The sequence below is a fragment of the Callithrix jacchus genome, chromosome 16 (assembly GCF_049354715.1).
Source record: "Callithrix jacchus isolate 240 chromosome 16, calJac240_pri, whole genome shotgun sequence".
NCBI lineage: Eukaryota > Metazoa > Chordata > Mammalia > Primates > Cebidae > Callithrix > Callithrix jacchus.
The window spans coordinates 50,812,368-50,834,234 of record NC_133517.1 but is presented as its reverse complement, the minus strand read 5'-3'; the positions used below and the strand labels follow the sequence as shown (position 1 = coordinate 50,834,234).

Below are 21,867 nucleotides of genomic sequence, written 5' to 3'. Positions count from 1 at the left end.
TTCCAGTAGGCTGTTTTCTTGTTTTTTTTTTTTAATTTTAGATTAAAACCTAGTCAACATTATAACATGATTTAGGTATACATTTGCATCATTATTCATCTATATGACTGTCCTGAATGCAGATTACATTTAAATTGAATATAGGCTATTAACAAAAATGACTGATTAACAGAAAAAAAACTGTATTTGTTCTATCAATAAAAGATATGTATAGAATTATGTTCTTTTAAGAACAAGTTGAACATTTGGGAAGAAATTAACTCTCTCAAAGTGTGGCCATGTGATTTCCTGGGATACAATACAAGTTAATATATTACTACCCAAATGTCTATCTAGTTCTCTGGTAATCTAGTTCTATAGTAATATTTCAAGATACTTTGAGGCAGGTTAACAGAACTATAAATTGCCCACTTTAAAAACTTTCTAGGTAAACAGAAAAAGTGTATTTAGCTGAGTTTTGCTTTTATTTACATTAAAACTCTAAAGGTAGATCAATTTCCTTCATCAAAAATACTTTTCTATGAGTGGTTCTAAAAATTAATAACTAAAACAAATACAGAATAAGCTGTAAACCATAGCTTCTGGAGTTATGTGCTCTGCTAAAAGTGAAATACGTGTGTGTGTGTGTGTGTGTGTGTGTGTGTGTGTAATGGTGATCCAAACAACTAAATCCAAAACAACTTGTGATAATCAGAGAATCACAAAGGCAGCCAGGATGTCTGTCCTTTCTGTATGGAAGAGTGGGAAAGGAATGCTCTCAGAACAGTTTTTAGAGGTTTAAAAAGTATTCTAACAACAGATACAGTTTAACTCCTGCACCTTCGTATTAGGAATGCTACTGCCGACCTAGCTTTCTGTATATATTTTAGTATTCAGCAAATGTTATAATTTTTTATTTGAAAAAATCGTTAGAATATTGATGCAAGTTTAGGGTCATGGAGGTTTTCTGAGTTCAGGTTGTGCTGGTCTCAAATTTATCTATTTTCTTAGATTACAAAATTCCATTTCTACTCTAACTGCTCCATCACACTGAGGTTGGGCTTTCCTTCAAAAGCACTTTTAATTGCTGTTTCAATACTTTTCATGTTACATTTTTCACATTATGTACAATTTGTATGTGTACTCTATTAGATTGTGATTTCCTTGAGTAGAGGAGACAAGTAGTGCTAATCTGTTTAATCCCTACACCAGGATCTTGTATTCTGTAGGTGCTTAATAGAATATGTTTATTCAATTTTTGTTATTAATTTAATGTTAATCGAATGCATTCTCCTTGTGTTTTTTATCAATCTGGTCCTCTCTCCTGAGTCTCATTCATTTGTTCCCAAATGAGTAATAACTTGTTCCTCACCCTGAAAGCACATTTCTCTTCTAGCTCAATTTATTGATGATAGGTTTTGCTTCTCATTCAATTTTAAGTGGCCACCAGTAGTTTTTAGAAGAAATATTTTGTATAGGTCACACAATACATGTCTTTATTCTTATCATTATCAGCTATAAATAAACAGGTAATATCAATATGTATAGATAATTTTGTGCCATAATTTTGAAGAAATGTTAGCGTTTACTGTTTGTCTCCAACTATTTGAAGTATATACACACAACAATCTTTAGGGCAAATACTTCTCTTTATTTTACAATTGTAAACTGATGTTACTTAACATCCCCAAGTTCTGCTGAGAGTCGATGGTAGAATCAAGCTCAGATTTCATTTCAGAGGCTGTACTGTTTGTTTTATTTGTTTGTTTGTCTGGTTAAGTATACAAGTGAGTTTTTTAGTGTATCCAGAGTCGTGCAACCATCAGTACAGTAAAATTTGACCATTTGTATCCCCTTATAAAGAAACCTTTAGCAGTTACTCCCTCATTTCCTCCCAACTCCCTCCTCAACAATATGAGGCCACTATGAATCTATTTTCTGTTTCTACAGACTTGCCATTACAGGACATTTTGTATAAACAAAATCATATGATATGTGATCTCTTGTGTCTTACTTCTTTCATTTAGAATAGAATAGGTTGCCACGGTTTATCCATGTTGTAGCCTTTATCAGTACTTCATCCCTGATAAAGTAATATCATTATTTACAGACAAATAATGATATTCTACTGTGCAGGCATACCAGATTTTGTTTTTCTATCATCCAGATTTTGTTTTTCTATCATCAATTGACAGGCATTTGGATAGTCTCCACTTTCTAACCGTGATGAATAACGCTGCTATAGACATTTATGAACAAGTTTTTAATGTGTGCATATGTTTCATTTTTCTCCATACAGACGAAGCATGGCATTGCTGTGTTATACTGTAACTCTATGTTCAGCTTTTTAAGACAGTGCTAAACTTCCTTCCAAAGCAGCTGCATCCTTTAACATTTTAACCAGCAATGTACGAGGGTTCCAATTTTTCCACATCCTCGCCAACACTTGTTTTTCCTTTGTTTCATTTATAGCCATTCAAATGAGTGTGAAGTCTTACTCCATTATGCCGACTGTACTCTCAGTGTTGTCCTCAATGACTTCTTGATATATAATTTGCCATTTAGGGTAAACTTCAGTGGGATGTGGGGTACACTTAAAATTAATAGAATATTTAAAAAGAGAAAAGCATGAAGATGCAGAGCCATGAAGTTCTGATAATAGCCTCCTTCATACTGAAATCATTTGGCAAAAAGCAACAAAAACTTGTAAGCCAAAGAGTTTCCAAACTAGGTTTGGCTTTCATGACTCATAATAGAAATGGTTATGCACACCATCCAAAATGAAGATAGTCATTCAGTTTTATTTTGCTATAAAGACTGAGAGGTGAGGCTTGTGTTTTCACGCACATGCTGATTGTGAGACTGGGAAGGTCATAGTTGATTGTTCCTATCATATGTGACAATACATATTTAAAACCCATTTGTCTGTTTGCTTTTCTGTAAATCATCATTTTCTGAGAGCTAATATATCTTTGTTTGATGTTATAGGTTCAGTCGACAATGTGTTGTTGACAAGGACAAAAGGAATCAATGTAGATATTGTCGATTAAGAAAGTGTTTTAGAGCGGGAATGAAAAAAGAAGGTAATAGCAATGATGATGATAATTAACATTACTGATGAAAAGTTATAAACATATACACATATTCTCATTGATCACAATAACCTTTTTACATGAGTTCTAATTTTCTTCAATATACTAAGGAGGAATCTATGGTTCCTCAAGTAAAATAATTTAGCCCAAGGACATCCAGCTATTAAGTGTTGTAGCCAGTATTTATCTGGTGACTATTTGATTATGGGTATCATTCTCTTCATCACTACATTGTCCAAGGCAACAAAATTATTGACTAAATAGTATCCCAATGTTCTGTTAGTGGGTTGAAATTACAGATTTTTTTTTTTTTGAGATGGAGTTTTGCTCTGTCAACCAGGCTGGAGTGCAGTGGCACAATCCTGGCTCATTGCAACTTACTGGGTTCAAGCAATTCTCCCACCTCAGCCTCCCTAGTAGCTTGGACTACAGGTGCGCACCACCATGCCTAGCTAATTTTTGTATTTTTAGTAGAGACAGGGTTTCACCATGTTGGCCAGGCTGATGTTGAACTGTGACCTCAAGTAGTCCTCCCATTTCAGCCTCCCAGAGTGCTGGGATTACAGGCTTCAACCACCATGCCCTGCACAAATGTATATTTTTGTTTTTAATAAGAACTGAATATCTTTTTTCTTTTGATGAACAGTAACTGAACATCTGCTTATTATGCATTCATTTATTTACTGAATACTTAGTGAACACTGCGACTTTCCAAACACTTTTCTAGGTGCTAAAGCTTCAATAGTGAACATAGTAGACAAAATAATCCTCCTTTTCAGAGAGCTTATATTATATTAAAGGACCGAGACAATAGACTAGATGTGCTATTTTAGTGTTGAATTTTATCTTGAATATATTAAGTAATCTGGTTATAATATCCTCTATTCTAAATATGATTAATTTAGAAACAAATGTATTGAACACATTCATAACATTTGACAGAGTGTAACAGCTACAAAATTTTATGCCTGTCAGTTTTGCTGTTTGCTCATGCCTATTATATGCAAAGAGATATTTTCACAACTATTTCACAAACTATAAAGAAACAAATGAAATCACTATACTAATGAAGTGTAAAAGATATCAAACCCATCTTGAGCATAGAGTTTTCTTTGTCATTCAATATTTTAAGGATGCAAAAATACCATATTAGTTTTGTTCAGTTTGGTAGTCTCAAAGACAAAAAATTAAGTTCACAAAGTTAAAAAAGAAGCACTTTCTCACTTAAAGAGTGATTTACTTCTAATTTCATAGGAAGCTCTATTCGGCTGTTTACAGGATTAATTGCACACTTGGTCAATTGCCTTCCTCCATTCTATTTGAACCCCATCCTTATTCCCACTAAAGTGTAAGCAAATAACAATCCTACATTTTTTATGAGTTTTACAATTTGTGAAATGCAATTATGTTTTAAAATAGGGAAATTTTTTCTTCTGTTTATAAGAAAATGTGTTAATCTTCTTAAATAAATTAAAAAGTAATTTTGAGTTTCAAAGTTGATGTATTTCTCTTCTTTACACTAATAGCATAGTAGCAAGATTAATTCGATGGAAACAAATAGAAACAGTTTTATGTCAAAAAGGATAGCAGTGAGAAGATTATAAATGTTTACAATATCTTTTAGCATTTTTCTGAAGAATGATCATGTAAGTGAAATTCATAGAAGCATAGCTAATGTCTTAATTTTTTATCTCTGCATATACATTTCCAAATGAGTCAGTTTAGGTTAAAAATCAATAACAATTTCTGTAAAGCAAAAAGAGCAAGCTACCAGTAAGTATGATTTTAAAATAAAATATTAATGATTCACTCCAACTTACAAACAACTTACTCTTTCTTAAAGGCAAAATGTCCTGTAATTCCTCCTTCAACTTAATGAAGTTGATATTTAATAGTAAGTTTTGGGTCTTTGCTTGGCCAAAATCTATTAGATTTTGGGATAGAAATTGGTGGCTTTCTTTAATAAAAGCATATTTGCAGAAAAATATGATATTTTAACACCTGATTTTTCCAGGAGAACAAATTGCAGGCTTAACCTAATAACCTAATAATTTAGGGGCTGCCTGCCTTATTTCCCTTCTCTTTGGCAAATGGGAGATAATTTTACCTCTTAAGTTTTTAAATTCAGCTTTTATATCTGACTGATTTTATTCTCTCTCTCTTCTTTTTTAAAAATTTTTATCTTGAGATGGAGTCTCTCTCTGTCACCCAGGCTGGTATGCAGTGGTGTGATCTTGGCTTACTGCAACCCCTGACTTGGGTTCAAGCAATTCTCCTGCCTCAGCCTCCCAAGTAGCTGGGACAAATTTGTATATATTTAATAGAGATGGGGTTTCACTATGTTGACCAGGTTGGTCTCGAACTTCTGACCTAGTCTCACAAAGTGCTGGGATTACAAGCATGAGCCACAGCTGGCCTGATTTTATTCTCTGTATAATAAACATGTGAGTTAATATTCCCCCTGTCACTTTTCCTTATATTTAAAAATTCAGTTTTAGTAAAAGATTTGGGGATTTACATTACTCTTTTTTTTTTTTATCCTAAAGTGAAAAAGCAGATCTAGCTCTGTCTTAGAAACCTATATTACATATAGGATTTCTCCATCTTTCCAAAATACTGGTGCTCAAACGTCAATTTTCTCAGAAGAGACTGCTACCTGGTACAACTTTTGCTTTATTAGTATTGGTAAACTGTCCTGTGGATGGTGTTTTATAAGAAATTATAATATTGTAATCCTAAAATCATCTTAACTAAAAAAAGCTTACTTTTCCACTTTTGCTAGTGTTTTATAGAGGAAAGAAAATGGAAGTTTCAAAATCTATGACTCATATTTTTTTGACAGTGAATACACTCTTATCTTTGACCTGGTCAATCTTACAGGCAATGATCTTCCTCTAGTTATCTTATGGTTTTATTAACTTTGAGAGAATAGAAAACCACCCTATTAAAAATACAGCATGGCAGAACTGACTGACCCAACACTTTCTAGCATGCATGATGTCATGAAGGGCAATGTTTTATGAGCTCTAGTGACAAGCCTGACTATTCCTATTTTTTGAAAGTAGTACAGAATGAAAATATCTTGTCTTTCTCCCAGTCTTTTAGAAAGACCCTTTCTCACTTTTTTTTTTAACTTAAAAAACCCTCAAAAGCTGTATCCTAACATACACTAAAGAGAAGTGCTCAATGAATACTGTGTTTTTCCCCCTAGCTGTGCAGAATGAACGTGATAGAATAAGCACCCGAAGAAGCACATTTGATGGCAGCAACATCCCCTCCATTAACACCCTGGCACAAGCTGAAGTTCGGTCTCGCCAGGTACCTGCGGCACGCCAGCATCCAGCCCTATTTGATAAAATCAAATGTCCCTTTAGGCATCACGCTAAAACAATCTAAGTTTACTCAAATGTGCTCATTACTAAATAAGTTACATCTACACATATTTAAGAGTTTTACCTTGAAAGTTTCAGCGGGACTGCTGACTTAACTTTGACTATTTTTGAGCAACACTATTTATAAATGAAAAAAAATGAAATGAACTTCAGTCTAAGATTGTTTTTAAAAAAGTTTGCTTTCAAGGTTAATTAAAAGCAATGAATAGTACAAAGCCCTGGGGCAGTATTTTATTGACTGAAGGTGTACAACCAGCTACCACAACTTTGGGAGAATTTGGTTGAGATTTGTTATTAGAGCTTCTTTCCTTGAAAATGGCTTCTGGATTATTGGGACCTGGTTTGGAAACAGACATTTAAATGAAGAGTCAGAATTCAGAAGACACAGAAGAAAGAAAACTTAATCATTTAAAATTTCTCAAATATCAGTTCCACAGTTGAAAAAGTAAATCATGGCCAAGTTTGGTGGCTCACGCCTGTAATCCCAGCACTTCGGGAGGCCGGAGCAGGCGGATCATGAGGTCAACAGATTGAGGCCATCCTGGCCAACACGGTGAAACCCTGTATCTACTAAAAATACAAAAGTTAGCTGGCCGTGGTGGTGCACACCTGTAGTCCCAGCTACTCGGGAGGCTGAGGCAGGAGAATGACTTGAACTAGGGAGGAGGCAGTTGTAGTGAGCTGAGATCACACCACTGCACTCTGGCCTGGCAACAGAGCAGACTCCATCTGAAAAAAAAAAAAAAAGTAAATCATTAGTTATATACACAAGAATAAATCATTTAGTGTCAAATGAAGGAATCCTTAAATCAAACTTATTTTAGCATTGCCCTTATTAGAAATGTTAATAATATTTTTCTATTATAAAGCAGATCATAAAATTGCCAAGTAGTTAATCAGGTCCTACAATGAGTCAGTGGAACTACTTTCATTTTTGATAACACAAGGGTAATATGATGAGGTTAACATCACTGTTATCATTATTACTTGAAGATTACTTGATAGGCAATAAAGCTTTTAGAGAATCACTTAAAGGGGAGCCACGAGAAAATATTCAGATACAGCTAAAGATACACTCACATGCATGTTCAAAAATAAGTTTATAAAAACTCTTAGACTGTGTTTTCTTTCAGCAGAAAAGCTTTATTATCACAACTTATATTTTTATATAGTCTAAAATGATATATAACCTTACAAATGTAGTATTATACGTTAACCTCTTTAACACCTTGAGTAACACATTGCTTTCTTAATTTAATTTTGATGGGCTTCCATTTAATGCATTGAGACAAATAGTACTTGCTCCTTGTCTCCTCAACTGGGTAAACTTTATGAAAACATTTTTTTCATAAACTTTCACAAATTAAAGAATATATCACCTTTAATTCAAAATAAAATCAAAGAGCATATTTTATATGGATACTATCTATTTGTATAGCCATTTTGACTTGTTAAATTCTCCAAAAGTTTGGGTAAAACTAAGTGTACAGATTTGGCCGATAACATAATATACTGCTCCCAGAGGATAGTGCTATATATTAAATGTTTTTAAATTAACTTGTAAACCAATAGGTATTTTATTTTTCAATTTAAAATGTTTAGCATTTGTGAGATACTGTAACAACAATAGTGCCTGATTCAATGGTCTTATCATAGTCAAAAGAAAAAAGGGGAATGTTGGCCATGTATTATTTTAAATGATAACGTAATGTTCTTCTTAATGCTAGATCTCAGTCACAAGCCCTGGGTCAAGCACTGACATAAATGTTAAGAAAATTGCAAGTATTGGTGATGTCTGTGAATCAATGAAACAGCAGCTCTTAGTCTTGGTGGAATGGGCTAAATATATTCCTGCCTTCTGTGAATTACCATTGGATGATCAGGTATAAATTAAAAAATTTCTGAATGCTTTAAAAATGCTTTTTGAACTTTGCTAAGTTTGTGTTCTTTCCATTTTATTTGCAATGCATATACTATATTACTATATTTGACAAAAGATAAATTATGAGAAAGGATTGGGTTTTCTCACACATTCACCTTGTTCGATTGAGAGGCACAACTGTTTGACTTCTATTTTAGGGGTGTAGCAAATTTATTGATTGGATAAGAACTGAACAAAACATTCCTCTGCCCTCTTGGAATTTTAAAAGGTTTGTGTGAGGGAGAAAGGCAGGCAGCATGTAACTATCATTGTGAGCAAAGTATTAGAAGAGTGTGTGTCTGTGAAGCAAATGGTGCATATTGTGCTTTGGTGTTTACTGAAAGTGCTGTAGAAACTCCTCAGAAATACCAGGTAACTCCTAAACAGAAATCACACAGGTTGTGGTGTTGTCTTGGTAGGTACTTCACTCAATTAACATAAAGTTTTGCCTTTCATGCTGTCAGTTTTATTCTAGTATTTATTGTATAAAAGTTATAGTTCTGGCAAAAACAAAAACAAAACACATCTGTAAAAGGATAATCAGAAATTTATAGAGAAGTAAAATTTACAGAAGAAAAGATATAGTGATCTTTTACTAATACTTATATTTTCATATTTTGTCATATGTCCATTATGACATTTTAATAAATAGGTTAGAAACTTGAATTTCCCAATTGATTTATGAAGATAAGCATTTTGGTTTCAGATTCATTCTGAACTATTCTTACTAAGTAGGGTATAATTTTCTGTAGATGAAAATAACTTGAAAAATTCCATTTCTCTCACCTTAAATTAACCATGATAAGTGTTATATCCCGTGAATATTTATTTTTAAGAGAGCATTTCGCCTGGTGACAGGGAAAAAAATATCGTGAAATCTGAAATCATTCTTAAAATGCTCTGTAACTGCCTTCCTGGTGTGAGTCATGAGTATTGACATATCATAAAGATAGCCTGGCTCAGAAGATTATGCCAGAGTGAATAATGCTAAATTGCTAAAACCTACCAGTCTCACCCCAAGCAATATAAGTAAAGTTATTTATCAGTTTTATATTTTTATTATCATTCTTCTTTAGAAGTTGCTGACTTACACATACAATGATTTAAAAATTGGGAAATTAAAATCCAGTAACCAGTAAAAACTAGTTTTTATTTACCAACTGATTCTTTAATACTAACAGTATAACATTTATTATTTAGCCACACATTAGTAAATGTCTATGATGGATAAGGCACTGGGAAATTAGCTTTCAGTTGCACTATAAATTACATTATTTCATGTAGTTATCTCAGGAACTCTGTGACAGGTGTTATTATCTCCATTTTACAGTTTCAAAAACTGAACCCTGGATCAGTAAAATTCATTCAATAAATTCATCAAATGAATATTTATTAGGATATTAGTGTTCAGTTTTAAGAACTGTGGGTATTTAGCAGCATAAATACAGATTTTTTCACTAGTCTCATAAATGCACACTCTATTTGAGAGAGATAGATGACTTAAAAATGCACAAATTATGAGAAAGTTCATTCTAAGTGGAGATAATCTCTATAAAATGCTATAAAATGGAATAGGATGAGTTGTTGGAGAATGGGATTAAATGAAAAGAGATACTTTAAACTGAGGATCAGAGAAGTTATTGCCTAAGATCCTGAAAGACAAGGGCCAAGTACAGGAGAATCTGAGAAGAAAGCACTCTAGATGCAGGAACAGCAAGTCCAAGGTTCTGAGTCAGGCAGGGACAAGGTGAACAAGGGGTGTTGCGAGATGAAGTCAGAGACACGAGGGCTGGGAGGCAAAGCATTGACCCACTCTCACTCCTCTCATCACCTGCGAGGTCACGTTTGAGGCCACAATAAGAAATCGTTAAAGAGCTTTCAGTGTGGACTGGGGTGGTAGCATTGGAGATGAAAAGAAGAGGATCACTCTGGCTTATATTTTTGAGAATCAGCACTCGAATTTGCTGTGGAGTTAGAGAGGACTCAAAATAGTATCTTGATGTGAACAAGCACTTTGGATTACGGTGTCATTTACTAGATGAAGATACTGGAGAAGCATTACTTTGGTAGGTATTACATTTGTAATGCTTTTATACTTCCTGGTGGTGATGCCCAGCAGGTAACTGAGTGTACGAATGAAGCTCAGTTGAGAGCTTTCTGCAAAGAGTTAGAGGTTCGTTGTAGAATGTGGCAGAACCCAGACCTCCCATCTTTTCCTCACTACAAGTTTTTGCATTGCTTTTATTTATTTAGTTTATTACATGCAGGAGATGATGTTTTATATATGTTTTATAATTTAGTACTCATGAGTACATACTGAGACTTTTTTTTTATCTTTGCTCCCATTTTATAGATGAAAACAAATGAGTAAGTTCCAAACATACTGGTTAACTTATGCCAGGTTAAACAGGTAGGAAGTGGCCAAGCTGAGATTTGAACTCTCATCTGTTTGATTCTGTTTAGCTTCCAAACAGCTGGCTTTTCTAACTTGTCTGATTTTTTTTTTTCTACTGTCATTGTATTGGCTTGCTAGATAGTTTAAAAATATTTTTAAAGTAAAATCTATTGACATGCTATTATAGAAAACTGGAAGTCTTAATGATGACATTTGTCTATGAATACTATAGTTTGTTAAAACAAAAAAGAGTCCCAGGCTGAAAGAACACTGTAAGTTAACAAGACTCATGTAATCTTTTAATCATTATATATTACAATTAATTGTTAAACTTAGAATTTTTTCTTAAGGTGGCATTGTTGAGAGCTCACGCAGGGGAACACTTACTGCTTGGAGCTACAAAGAGATCCATGATGTATAAAGATATTTTGCTTTTGGGTAAGTTTTTTTTAATTTAAAAAGAAATTATGCATATTTTATTCTTGCAATAATATGCAGGGTCTGTTCTGTATGTACCAAGTATTTGCAGACACTGTCAAATGGTGCTGTCACTTCACAAATTGGATTTAATTGTGTCCTCACTTGACCTTATTTTTCCTTGCCTTGACTGCATGTAAGTTCAGAGCCCACGAGATGATCAGGGAACATTACGTTTTAAAAATAAAAAAGAGATGTTGTTCAACAAACATAATATTGAGGTATATTCAAATTATATCAGAATGAATAATTAGTGACTTAAATGGCCACCTTATAGAGTCCCAATGTTTTTTCACACTTCTTCAGAGTCTGCTTTTTATTTTATACACTTTTAAAAAACATGTTTACATCCTATGATCGTATTGCCCGTAATAGCCCATGATATGCTACAAAATGATCAAGTAAAAAAGTATTGGTGGTAATGACTGAACAACTTTGATAGACAGAAATACTAGGAGAGGCAAAAGAGGGATAATACGTGTGGGCTGGTGGGTAAAAAAAACTTTTGCCTTCATTAATTTTTCTCATCCGTTTATCTTACTCAACTTACACAATTAGATTTTGAGGGTTGAGAGCCTTCTGACACTTACTAGCTTTACCTCTGTCTGGCATGTGTGAAAATATGACTAGATTATTTTATTTTTGCACTAGATGTTTTAGCCCCAAATATAAATACATTGAAGATAATATAACAATATCTAGTATTACTATGTAATGTGTTTACTATGGGTTTACTATGTAAATGCACCACTCTAAGTACATTACATGTATATATATATATATATATGTATTCTCTCATTTAATCCTTGAAATGACCCTAAGGGATTAGTATTATTATTTTCAGCCCATTTTGCGGATGAAGAAATGGAGGCAGAGAAAGTTTACCAAAGGTTACAAAGCTAGAAAAGAATACAGCTGAGATTCTAAACCACATATTGTGATTGTGGAGACTATTCCTTGAAATGCTATGAAATACCTCTCCTGCATTTCTAGTAAACACCTGGAGTACTCTTCTCTGTATAGATCTGAATGCAATATACCTAGAAAACAAAGTGTCACTATATACATTTTAGTTCTAAATTGATTTACCCTGAATAATTAGGTAAGCTAATTTTTCATAAAGAAAAAGTGACGCTCAAAAAAAGGTAGTAACTATGTGAGGTGAAATATGTTAATCAGTTTGACTATGGTAATTATATCACAATGTAGATACACATTAAAACATTACACTGGGCCAGGCATGGTTGCTCACTCCTGTAATCCCAGAACTTTGGGAGACTGAGGCGGGAGGATCATTTGAGGTTCAGAATTCAAAACCCGCCTGGCCAATATGGTAAAACCCTGTCTTACTAAAAATACAAAAAATGAACCGGGAATGGTGGTGGGCACTTGTAATCCTAGCTACTCTGGAGGCTAAGTCACAAGAATCATTCGAACTCAAGAGGCAGAGGTTGCAGTGAACCAAGATCATGCCACTGCACTCCAGCCTGGGCAATAGAGAGAAATGCTGTATAAAATCAAACAAACAAACAGAAAAACAAACAAAAAAAATCACATTTTAGGACTTAAATATATACAATTTTTTGGCCTTCATACCTCAGTAAAGCTGGAGAAAAAAGAATGAGGCTACTGATGAACATGCTGTTACCCTGAGCATTGTCTTTGCCTGCAGTGAAAGAATTTAGAATATTTGTCTTTTTATAAAACCAGAAAATAACAATTTAGCTGTTATTTTAGAAGCTATAAAAATGTTCATCATAGTATAGCCAGAGAATTTCTAAGTTAGAAATATCTTTAGGGATTAGGTCTTCCAGCTCTCTGCCCATTTTCTGAACTCTTTTAAAGTCAGGCTTATAAAGTGGTTGTCCCACTTCTATTTAAAGAAGTCCAGGAAAAGAAAACATACTATCAGAGGCAACTCATGATAATTCACATGCTAGTTTAAAAAAATCAGCCTCCATTACTTAGGCTTGTTAAAACTGTCTCAATAGTGTTTACTCCTTTATATGCCTTGAGTATCAACGTCGTGTTTTTAATCTGCTGTAAACAAGAAAGATTCTTTAGGGTTTGCATTATAGTCATTAGTGCATAAAACTAATAGATGACTGAAACAGAGAAAAACTAATCATTATACTGATATTTTTCTTGTCAATTATTAGCTTGTTATTAGTTTGCACTTTTGTGTTATCGCCAGTGACTGAGATCATTAAAATGCATGTGATCACATTATCAATGTTATCAGTCCTTTAAGCATTCTTAAGATTTTCTAGCATAACTAAGACCACCACTGAGTGAGAAAGTACATCACTATTCCTTAAAGGGTAGACTATTTTGAACACAGGTTTGTTAAATTTTAAGCAGTGCTGACAATTTTGGGAGAGGTGGTTATTTTTCTTTTGTTTTCTCTCACATAGGAAACAACTACGTTATTCACCGCAACAGCTGTGAAGTTGAGATTAGCCGTGTGGCCAATCGGGTTCTAGATGAGCTGGTTAGACCGTTTCAAGAAATCCAGATTGATGACAATGAGTACGCTTGTTTAAAGGCAATTGTATTTTTTGATCCAGGTTGGTTTTCAAAGTGCCACTAAAGAATTAATATAATAAAAATTAAACTACTTTTCAAGATTAGCATATTTACTCTCTCACATTCTAATTAGGTTAAATCTCTACACTGCCTTTCCTACTTCCTTTGTTAGATGCAAAAGGACTAAGCGATCCAATAAAAATTAAGAACATGCGATTCCAAGTGCAGATTGGTTTGGAGGACTACATCAATGATCGGCAGTATGACTCCCGGGGGAGGTTTGGAGAGTTGCTTCTGCTCCTGCCCACACTGCAGAGCATCACTTGGCAAATGATTGAGCAAATACAGTTCGCTAAACTTTTTGGGATGGTTAAAATTGACAACTTACTTCAGGAAATGTTACTAGGTGGTGAGTACATTGAAGAATTTCTACTTTATTGGTTAGAATTTCACAAAATATAGGTTTGACCTATCAATTTTTTTGTTCATATTTAATTCATCTGTTGAAGTTGCTGTGATGCTCCTGAATTTTTCTCTTCTGCTATGACATAATGAACTCAAGTTTTTACATTTAGAAAGTTTGCAAGACCTGTCAGAGAGACAAAAATACTTGAACAGATTCAAATCCTCATTGTTATTACCCTCTACTACCTCTACTCCACAGCCCCTCTGATTTCCATTTTCAGATCCTTCCAAACATGGCAAACAGAAAGAAATTTCCTGTTTATATGACCTCGTCAAATATATCATGGTTTTTCATGCCCTGAGTTATTTAAAACCTCAAGGATACTGGAATTGCAATATAACCTAATTTTATATATATATATATTTATAAGATATATATATATATATATATATATATATATATATATCTTAAAATGAACACTGTGCTCCTAAAATAATTAATTGACACAAAATAGTAGAAGGGGAAAATGATGTTTTATTGTTGCAATAAATGTCAGGAATAAGTTAAGAAATCATTTATTTTGCATTCAGATCTAGGTTAAATTTCCTTGCAAAATTATCATATTTATTTTTAGTTTTCTGGTGCATAATGTGTTCCTAATGATATCTTTCTGAAATGAAAGTTGTTCATGCTATTACTGTCATTCCAAATACTATAAACTTGAGGTAAGTGATTCTTGGAATTGTCTTAACAACAGTCAGCAAACCTAATGATTCCAGGAAATGGCACACAAGGTCCATTATTAATATACAACATAATATGATACAACATTAATCTAGCCAATGTACAGTGAAAGCTGACATTGTTCTTAATATGCCAGTGGTTCTGTCAATTTATTTTTGAATTCCCAAAAAGCACTTGGCAAAAATAGCAATATTTAAGCTGTCAATCAAAACATTTGTTTCAAGGTAAACTTGCTGTTCCTGATTAAATATCACTAACAAAGCTTATTTTTATCTTGTGTAGGGGCTTCCAATGATAGTAGTCATCTCCATCATCCAATGCATCCACATTTGTCTCAGGATCCATTAACCGGACAAACTATACTTTTAGGTCCCATGTCAACACTGGTTCATGCAGACCAGATCTGTAAGTATGTAGGCTACTTTTCAACCACTGTATTTCTTAATTATCCAAGAAAAAGTGGAATTGTGGGGAAGAATCTATTAGTAACCAGAAATGGCAAAAACTTGGTGTAATTTCCCATCTGGGACTCAGCAGTAACATATTGTTACTCAGCTTGTCACTTATTCTCCCTAAACATAAGTGTGTTTCTTAAAATGAAAATGTAGGAAAAATCTTTCTACCTCACAGGTCTGCGGAGTACAAAAGAGTATACTAGTAGTTCTTGCTTTGCGTGGTAGTGTGAGACCATAAAAACAGCAATGCAAGCTGAAACCATGCAAGGCAACCTTAATAATCAATGGGAAAATTATTTACTGCTTGAGACCTTTAAAAATGTTTGTCAAAACATTGAGAACTCTCTTAATGTTTATGGAAACAAAATAAATGTAATCTTTATACTTATTTTGTGGAATTGAGTATAAAACATTTCAGTTGATACACTATAATTTTAAACATTAGCAATATTGAGAATCAAAGTGTTATATTTCTTTATAAAACAATTGTGAAACACAGTTTGAACAGTTCTTGTCCCATTCTAAAACTTAAATTAGGAAGTGAGGATCTTTTCTACACCCTGATGAGTTTTACTCGTGGGAAATTTGGATCAGCTTTCAACATTTTATCCATTGCATTCTCAGTGTTCTGATATGTTTCCGAGAATTCACTTAATGTGACATTTTCTTGCTGGTTTCACTTCTTTTGGGACATCTTCTCCCTTTTCAACATATCCAGCTTTTTCATTTATGTGGACACGTTTGCCTTCACTAGGTACCTGGCTGCATATGTAGAGACTCAAACAGCAGCATCAGCGACATTCCCATGGTCAGCTACTTCTTCTGTGACTTTGTTTGTGTTCTATTTGTATGTCACTTCCAGCATTATCACTTTTTATTCCTTTTCTGCACTTTTACCTTTGTTGGTTAATTCTAATTTAATTATTCAATTTTGTAAAATGTCATGTAAATTTTCCACTAAGAAACAAGGAGGCAACACAGCCACCGTATGCAGTTTGTTTTCCATGCCTGAACTGAATAAAAGATGCTCAATGACCAATCATGGACAGACTAAAAGTTGTGACATAATCAGCCATTTATCATAAAGCACATCTGTTATTCAGGTACTTGTTTGCCGACTGAAGAGTTGGCAGTGGAGTCTGTATTTATTCAATTAACTCACTTAATTGTAAGTTACCGTGGTCACTGAAACTTGAACCATGTTGCCAGACTGGTGCTGTTTAACTAAGCTATGGTAACTACAATTCATTCACATCAGAATTGTGCAGTGAGGATTGCTTATGAAAACTCCTTGGAACACAAATGACTATGTAAATACTATAGAGATTGCTAGTGTTTAAGTTCATCTATTATTGTAGACTTCCTGCTAATGCTATTTTTCTAAGCTACTCTGGTGATACAAATCTCTAATTATTTGATAAAATATCTAGATTAACTGATTAATTCTTCTGAATTTCCACTAATTAAGCTTAGATTTACCTTTGATCTATTGCCTCTGAACACCAAACCCGCTAACTCGCTGAGATGACTTGAGTTGTGATGTGATTGTTATGCATACTTTTATTGCCTACTGAATTTACAGGAGTCTTTAATAACTAGCTACAACATTGTTTTTTCCCCCAAATGTTGTATGCAATGCCACAACAATTTAGCAAGTACCACCTGATTTCTAGCCATTAATAGGGTGCATAGAGGCTACAGAGCTGTATGCTCCCATGCTCTTTTAGATACAAACACAGGTAGATATTTTTGTAAATAGTATCTGAAACCAAAATTCTTTTAGTATACAAGAGAGAGGAAGAAATGAAGTTGTTAGGAAAAAATATAAATTATAGAAAAATATGGCATAATCTGGGATTTCCAATGTACTTGAAAGACATTATTTGGGAGCTTCCTTGCACAATAGATGTAACCATTTTCATTTAATAGTTAATCAAGAGCAGAAAGAGAAGGGCAAGTCTAACACCATACTAAAGAATTGTGGAGTTATGTCTTTTAAAAATCAGTTATTCATAAATTCGGAAAATAAAACACATTAAGCATTGTAGGAGTCAACTGGCAAGAGAGTTGGACAGTTCTGCTGGTGGTTGAATTCTTTACTTTTTAAGGGCTAGTGTTCTAGTATTTTAAAAACATATTTGCTGACTCCACTCTTTTAAAAATCACATTGTTATACTCATTTTCATTCTTGCTCTTTCCACGTACTATTTGTGGGATTTATTTGTAAAAGAAAACTTAACTTTACTATGATTATTTGGAATAATTTATATTTTATGCAAAGCAGGATATTAAACACAACCAAAAATTTAGGTTATTTTATAAAGGCTACTGTAGTTTTAGATCCATTCTAAATAGCCAGAAATAATTTTTAAAGCAGATTTTGATACATTTGTCATTTAAACTGCACTTAAAATTTTTCTTTCTAAGTAATTGCTAATCCATACTTATCAATAATATAAAGCTAATGCATTAATGAATACCAGGCAAAGGGAGATTGTTCTTGTGTTGTATGTAATGTTTTGAAACTGTTGAGAAATAAGCTATAAAATTTACAAATCCTCAATCTGATCATCTAACATTTTCTGTTAGTTCTGCTTACTATGTGGAATAATACAGTAATAACAAGCATGAGTGCTAAAATATTTCAAGTTTCTAAAAATTACAGAATAACTCCTAGATTATTTTATAATATGGTTAGATTTTACAATAGAAAGAAATACTATTCTAGAAAATGAAGTATTGAAACTGTCACTTTTTATGTTCAATTCAATCTTTTTATATTCAATTACTTTCTATTCAATTACTCAGGATTGCTCTTTGCATCAGAGGGGATGGGACAGGCAAGCTCGATTGTAATAGAATAATTTAGAAGCAAAAAAAAGGCAGTATTTTAGAGATGCTTTTGACTACAACTTAGATTTCAGAACATTTATAAAATATCTTAACCTTAATTTTTTCTGTCATCTAATATGTCTGAATTAGTGGAATCCAAACAAATATATTTTTATTTTTTGTGAATTTTGATTGTAAGAATTATAAAGATTGCTTTCTAATATTTGAGAAAACTATTCTTCTGTTAGTTCTTTTCATTGTCTTTTTCCCTGCTACGTTTATTAGAGAATCAAATGCTTCTAAATGCTATTAAGAAAGGCAAAAAGCACCCTAAAGTGACATGAAAAATTTTTTTTAACGCGACCTCTTTCTATTTAATGCTATTTGGGGAGGTAAGGTGAGAGCACTCTCTAACAGTAAGTCATAGGCCAATAATGCATTCTACAAATCACTGCTCTATATAGGATCTTTTAAAAACATTTCCAAATTATGCTAATGTGTATTGGTGTTGTGTAGGGTTTAATGGGGTGAAGAAAGCTGACTGCCACCATCATATCACATGCAATTCTCTAATTCTTTTTCAGCAACTCCTGAAACTCCTCTCCCTTCCCCACCACAAGGCTCTGGGCAAGAACAGTACAAAATAGCTGCAAACCAAGCATCAGTCATTTCACACCAGCATCTCTCCAAACAAAAGCAATTGTGAAAATGTGTTTACTTCAGAATGGCACTACATAAATGTGAAAAGTTGTTGGTCTTGAAATATCTCAGGATAGTACTTTTGGCAAACTCTTAGCCAAGGCTTCTTCATGGTGCTGTTAGAAGATGGTGTCCTATTTTCTTGTTTATATGTTCATTCTGTTTGTTGTTGCTACTATGTAAAACTTTCACCTGCAACCAATGTATAGCTGAGTTTGAAGATGTTTATTTAGGGTATTTTTTCCAACTGCTCCTACACTGTGCCTGAACCAACTGAATCTTATGTATGACTTTCATTTGTTTCATTAATGTTAATTTAAATCTGTAAATAATTGCTTCATTGTGATGTGATGTAGAACAAAGTGTTGATATTTGACTGAGAATAGTAGTTCAGAACCAGTTTAATATAAAATGAGCTAAGTTTTTAAAAATAAATTATAAACTTGCAAATTAGAAAAATAAAGCAGTTCCTGTAGAATAGGCTGTATCTTTTTCAAGAAGAATTTTTTATGGACATTCTGTGGCAAAGAATTAACTCTTTGTTTTACAGTTAAATATTCCTATCTTAAGATTAGAAAATTATAAAAAGCCATTCCAAGGATGACTGGATATTTTTTGAAATCTGACTTTATTTGAAGATGTGTGTTAAGCTAAAACATGTTGGGTTTATCAGTTAGGATACAGGGTAAATTGTAACAAAGAAACCCCTAAAACAGTGACTCAACCAATAGAGGCATCTATTTATTTTTTCTGATTTAGAAATAGTTATCCATTGACTAGAAATTAGCATATACCCACAGCTGGTCCCCAGAGTGGCCAGGAGAGTTATCTGTAGGTGCAAAGCCTGTGTCAGCCAAAGCCATGCCACTCTGAGTAAACTGATTCTGTGGACAAGTTAGCCATCTACCACCCTTTTTCCTCATTTAGTCCTTACAATAACACTTTAGGGAAGATATCATCATCTCTCTTTTATAAGTAAGGGAAACTTTAGCTTGCGGGTTTAAGGAACATAACCAAAGTTCATAAACGTAACGAGTAAGAGAACCACATTCAAGCCCAGCTCTAGTTGACTTGAATGAATCTTTACTGTGGAATGAAAATGTGAACTTCTTCCTCATAGTGGGCTTTTTAAATATATGCAGTTGAGTGATGATTGGATACTATTCATCATGTTGCCTATCATATATATTTACAGATAAGCACTGAGTGTAAAATTGTTGTGGCTTGAATAAAAAACTCCTTTTGTAGTTTTAACAAGTCATTAGAAAAAATAAAAGATTCACCAGATAGATTTTGATGAAAACAAAAACAAAGCAAAATAACTGGCTTAGCAGATTTTTTAAAATCCAGCAGCCCAGGGATGTATTGAATGTCAAGTTCTAGACTGAGGAGTACAGTTCATTGGAGACCTAAACTCTCTGATATCACCTAAAGCTGGAATTTATTTTAAAACAAATTAAGCATGGGCCACCTCAGGAGGCAGTGATTCCTCTCTGGTTGAGGAGAAGGAAAATTGGAAAAACTGGTAGAGTAATTATCAATAATATATTTTTTAAAAGAGGATCCCAAGTTGTAACAGATTAAATTAAATAATCTGTCTCAGGACTTTTAAAAATAGCTAGATTATGATGTCATATCTCCCACTTACCCTATAAGTAAAAAGGCTATAGTAATATTAAGTAACTTATTGGTTTGTAAAGTAAAATTGAACTCTTAAAGTAGAAAAATGATCATTAAAAAGCTATCATTGATTTGATATGTTTAATATAATTCCTTCAAGAACTAGTACCCCTGTGAAACTGTAAAACATATCAGGTAGGGGGAATTTTTTAACTTTTATTTTTTGAAAATTTACTGTAGTTTCTATTTCATAAATAAGAATGTTATCTTTTATAGATTTTCATTTACTTTTTTTGGGAGGTTCCCTTAGAAGATATTAAAAAAAACATACTGCCTTGGTCTGTGAAGGCTGCTGTAACAAAATACAATGAACTAGGTAGCTTATAAAAAACAGAAATTTATTGCTCACTGTTCTCAATGGTGGGAAGTCCAAGATTAAGGAATCAACAAATTAGGCCTCTGGATCATACACGGCAACTTCTAGCCTGTGTCCTTACACATGAAAAGAAGAAGTTAGTTCTCTCAGGTTTCCTTAATAAAGGCACTAATCCTCATGACTGAATCACCCCCCAAACGCCCCACCTCTTAATACCATCACTCTGGGGACTAGGTGTCAGCACATGAATTTTGGAAAACACAAAGGTTCAGAAAATAGCAAATACCTTTAAAGTATAAAAGATAAAATTTATTTTTAGTGAAACTTGTAATTTATTCATGTATATTTACTAAACAGCTAGGTCTCTGAAATTATTAGTGATGATTCTGCTTCAATAACTATGGTCAGGGAATTTAAAATATTATATTTTTATATATTGAACTGCCAAAGATGCTGGAAAAAAGAAACTGATGTTTTCAGCATATATTCAAAACATTGATAAGGGAAGTTATTGCTTTTATATAGTATACAACTTTTTTTTCAGGTAATAGAAATGGATAATTTATTGTGAAATGACAATTCATTTTATAAATATAAAATTATTTTTATAAATTTTACTGTTGGAAATCAAAAATTAGTAGATTTTTTACAATGTTAAAGTGAGATTAAAGTATTTCTAAACTGTGACACCATGTTTATTTCATTAAACTTTCTAAATAAAAACTGAGAAAAAAAAATCACTGAAATCAGGTGCTTCATTAATGTTCAAAAATCACTTCATATTTTTACAGATACTCATATTTTATATACTCATTTGTATTAGTCCATTTTCACACTGCTATAAATAATTGTCAGAGATTGGATAATTTGTAAAGAAAGGAGGTTTAATTGACTCAGAGTTTGGCATCGATAAGGAGGCTTTAGGAAACTTATAATCATGGTGAAAGGAGAAG

At 33.2% G+C, this 21,867-nt stretch overlaps 1 protein-coding gene across 2 annotated transcripts in view; it reads left to right on the top strand.

Annotated features, from left to right (window-relative positions):
• The window catches only part of HNF4G (hepatocyte nuclear factor 4 gamma), a 140,736-nt gene extending 119,085 nt beyond the window's left edge, over nucleotides 1–21,651 (top strand). The window contains exons 3-10 of one of the 2 annotated variants that reach the window (XM_002759010.6): nucleotides 2,968–3,062; nucleotides 6,283–6,389; nucleotides 8,191–8,346; nucleotides 11,130–11,217; nucleotides 13,671–13,823; nucleotides 13,955–14,191; nucleotides 15,215–15,337; nucleotides 18,804–21,651. In XM_002759010.6, the coding sequence (XP_002759056.3) occupies nucleotides 2,968–3,062; nucleotides 6,283–6,389; nucleotides 8,191–8,346; nucleotides 11,130–11,217; nucleotides 13,671–13,823; nucleotides 13,955–14,191; nucleotides 15,215–15,337; nucleotides 18,804–18,925 (1,081 nt within the window). In that variant the 3' untranslated portion in view covers nucleotides 18,926–21,651. The remainder of the gene's footprint in view (nucleotides 1–2,967; nucleotides 3,063–6,282; nucleotides 6,390–8,190; nucleotides 8,347–11,129; nucleotides 11,218–13,670; nucleotides 13,824–13,954; nucleotides 14,192–15,214; nucleotides 15,338–18,803) is intronic. The other variant, XM_008982803.5, reaches the window with a different exon arrangement.
• Nucleotides 21,652–21,867: the final 216 nt, after the last annotated feature.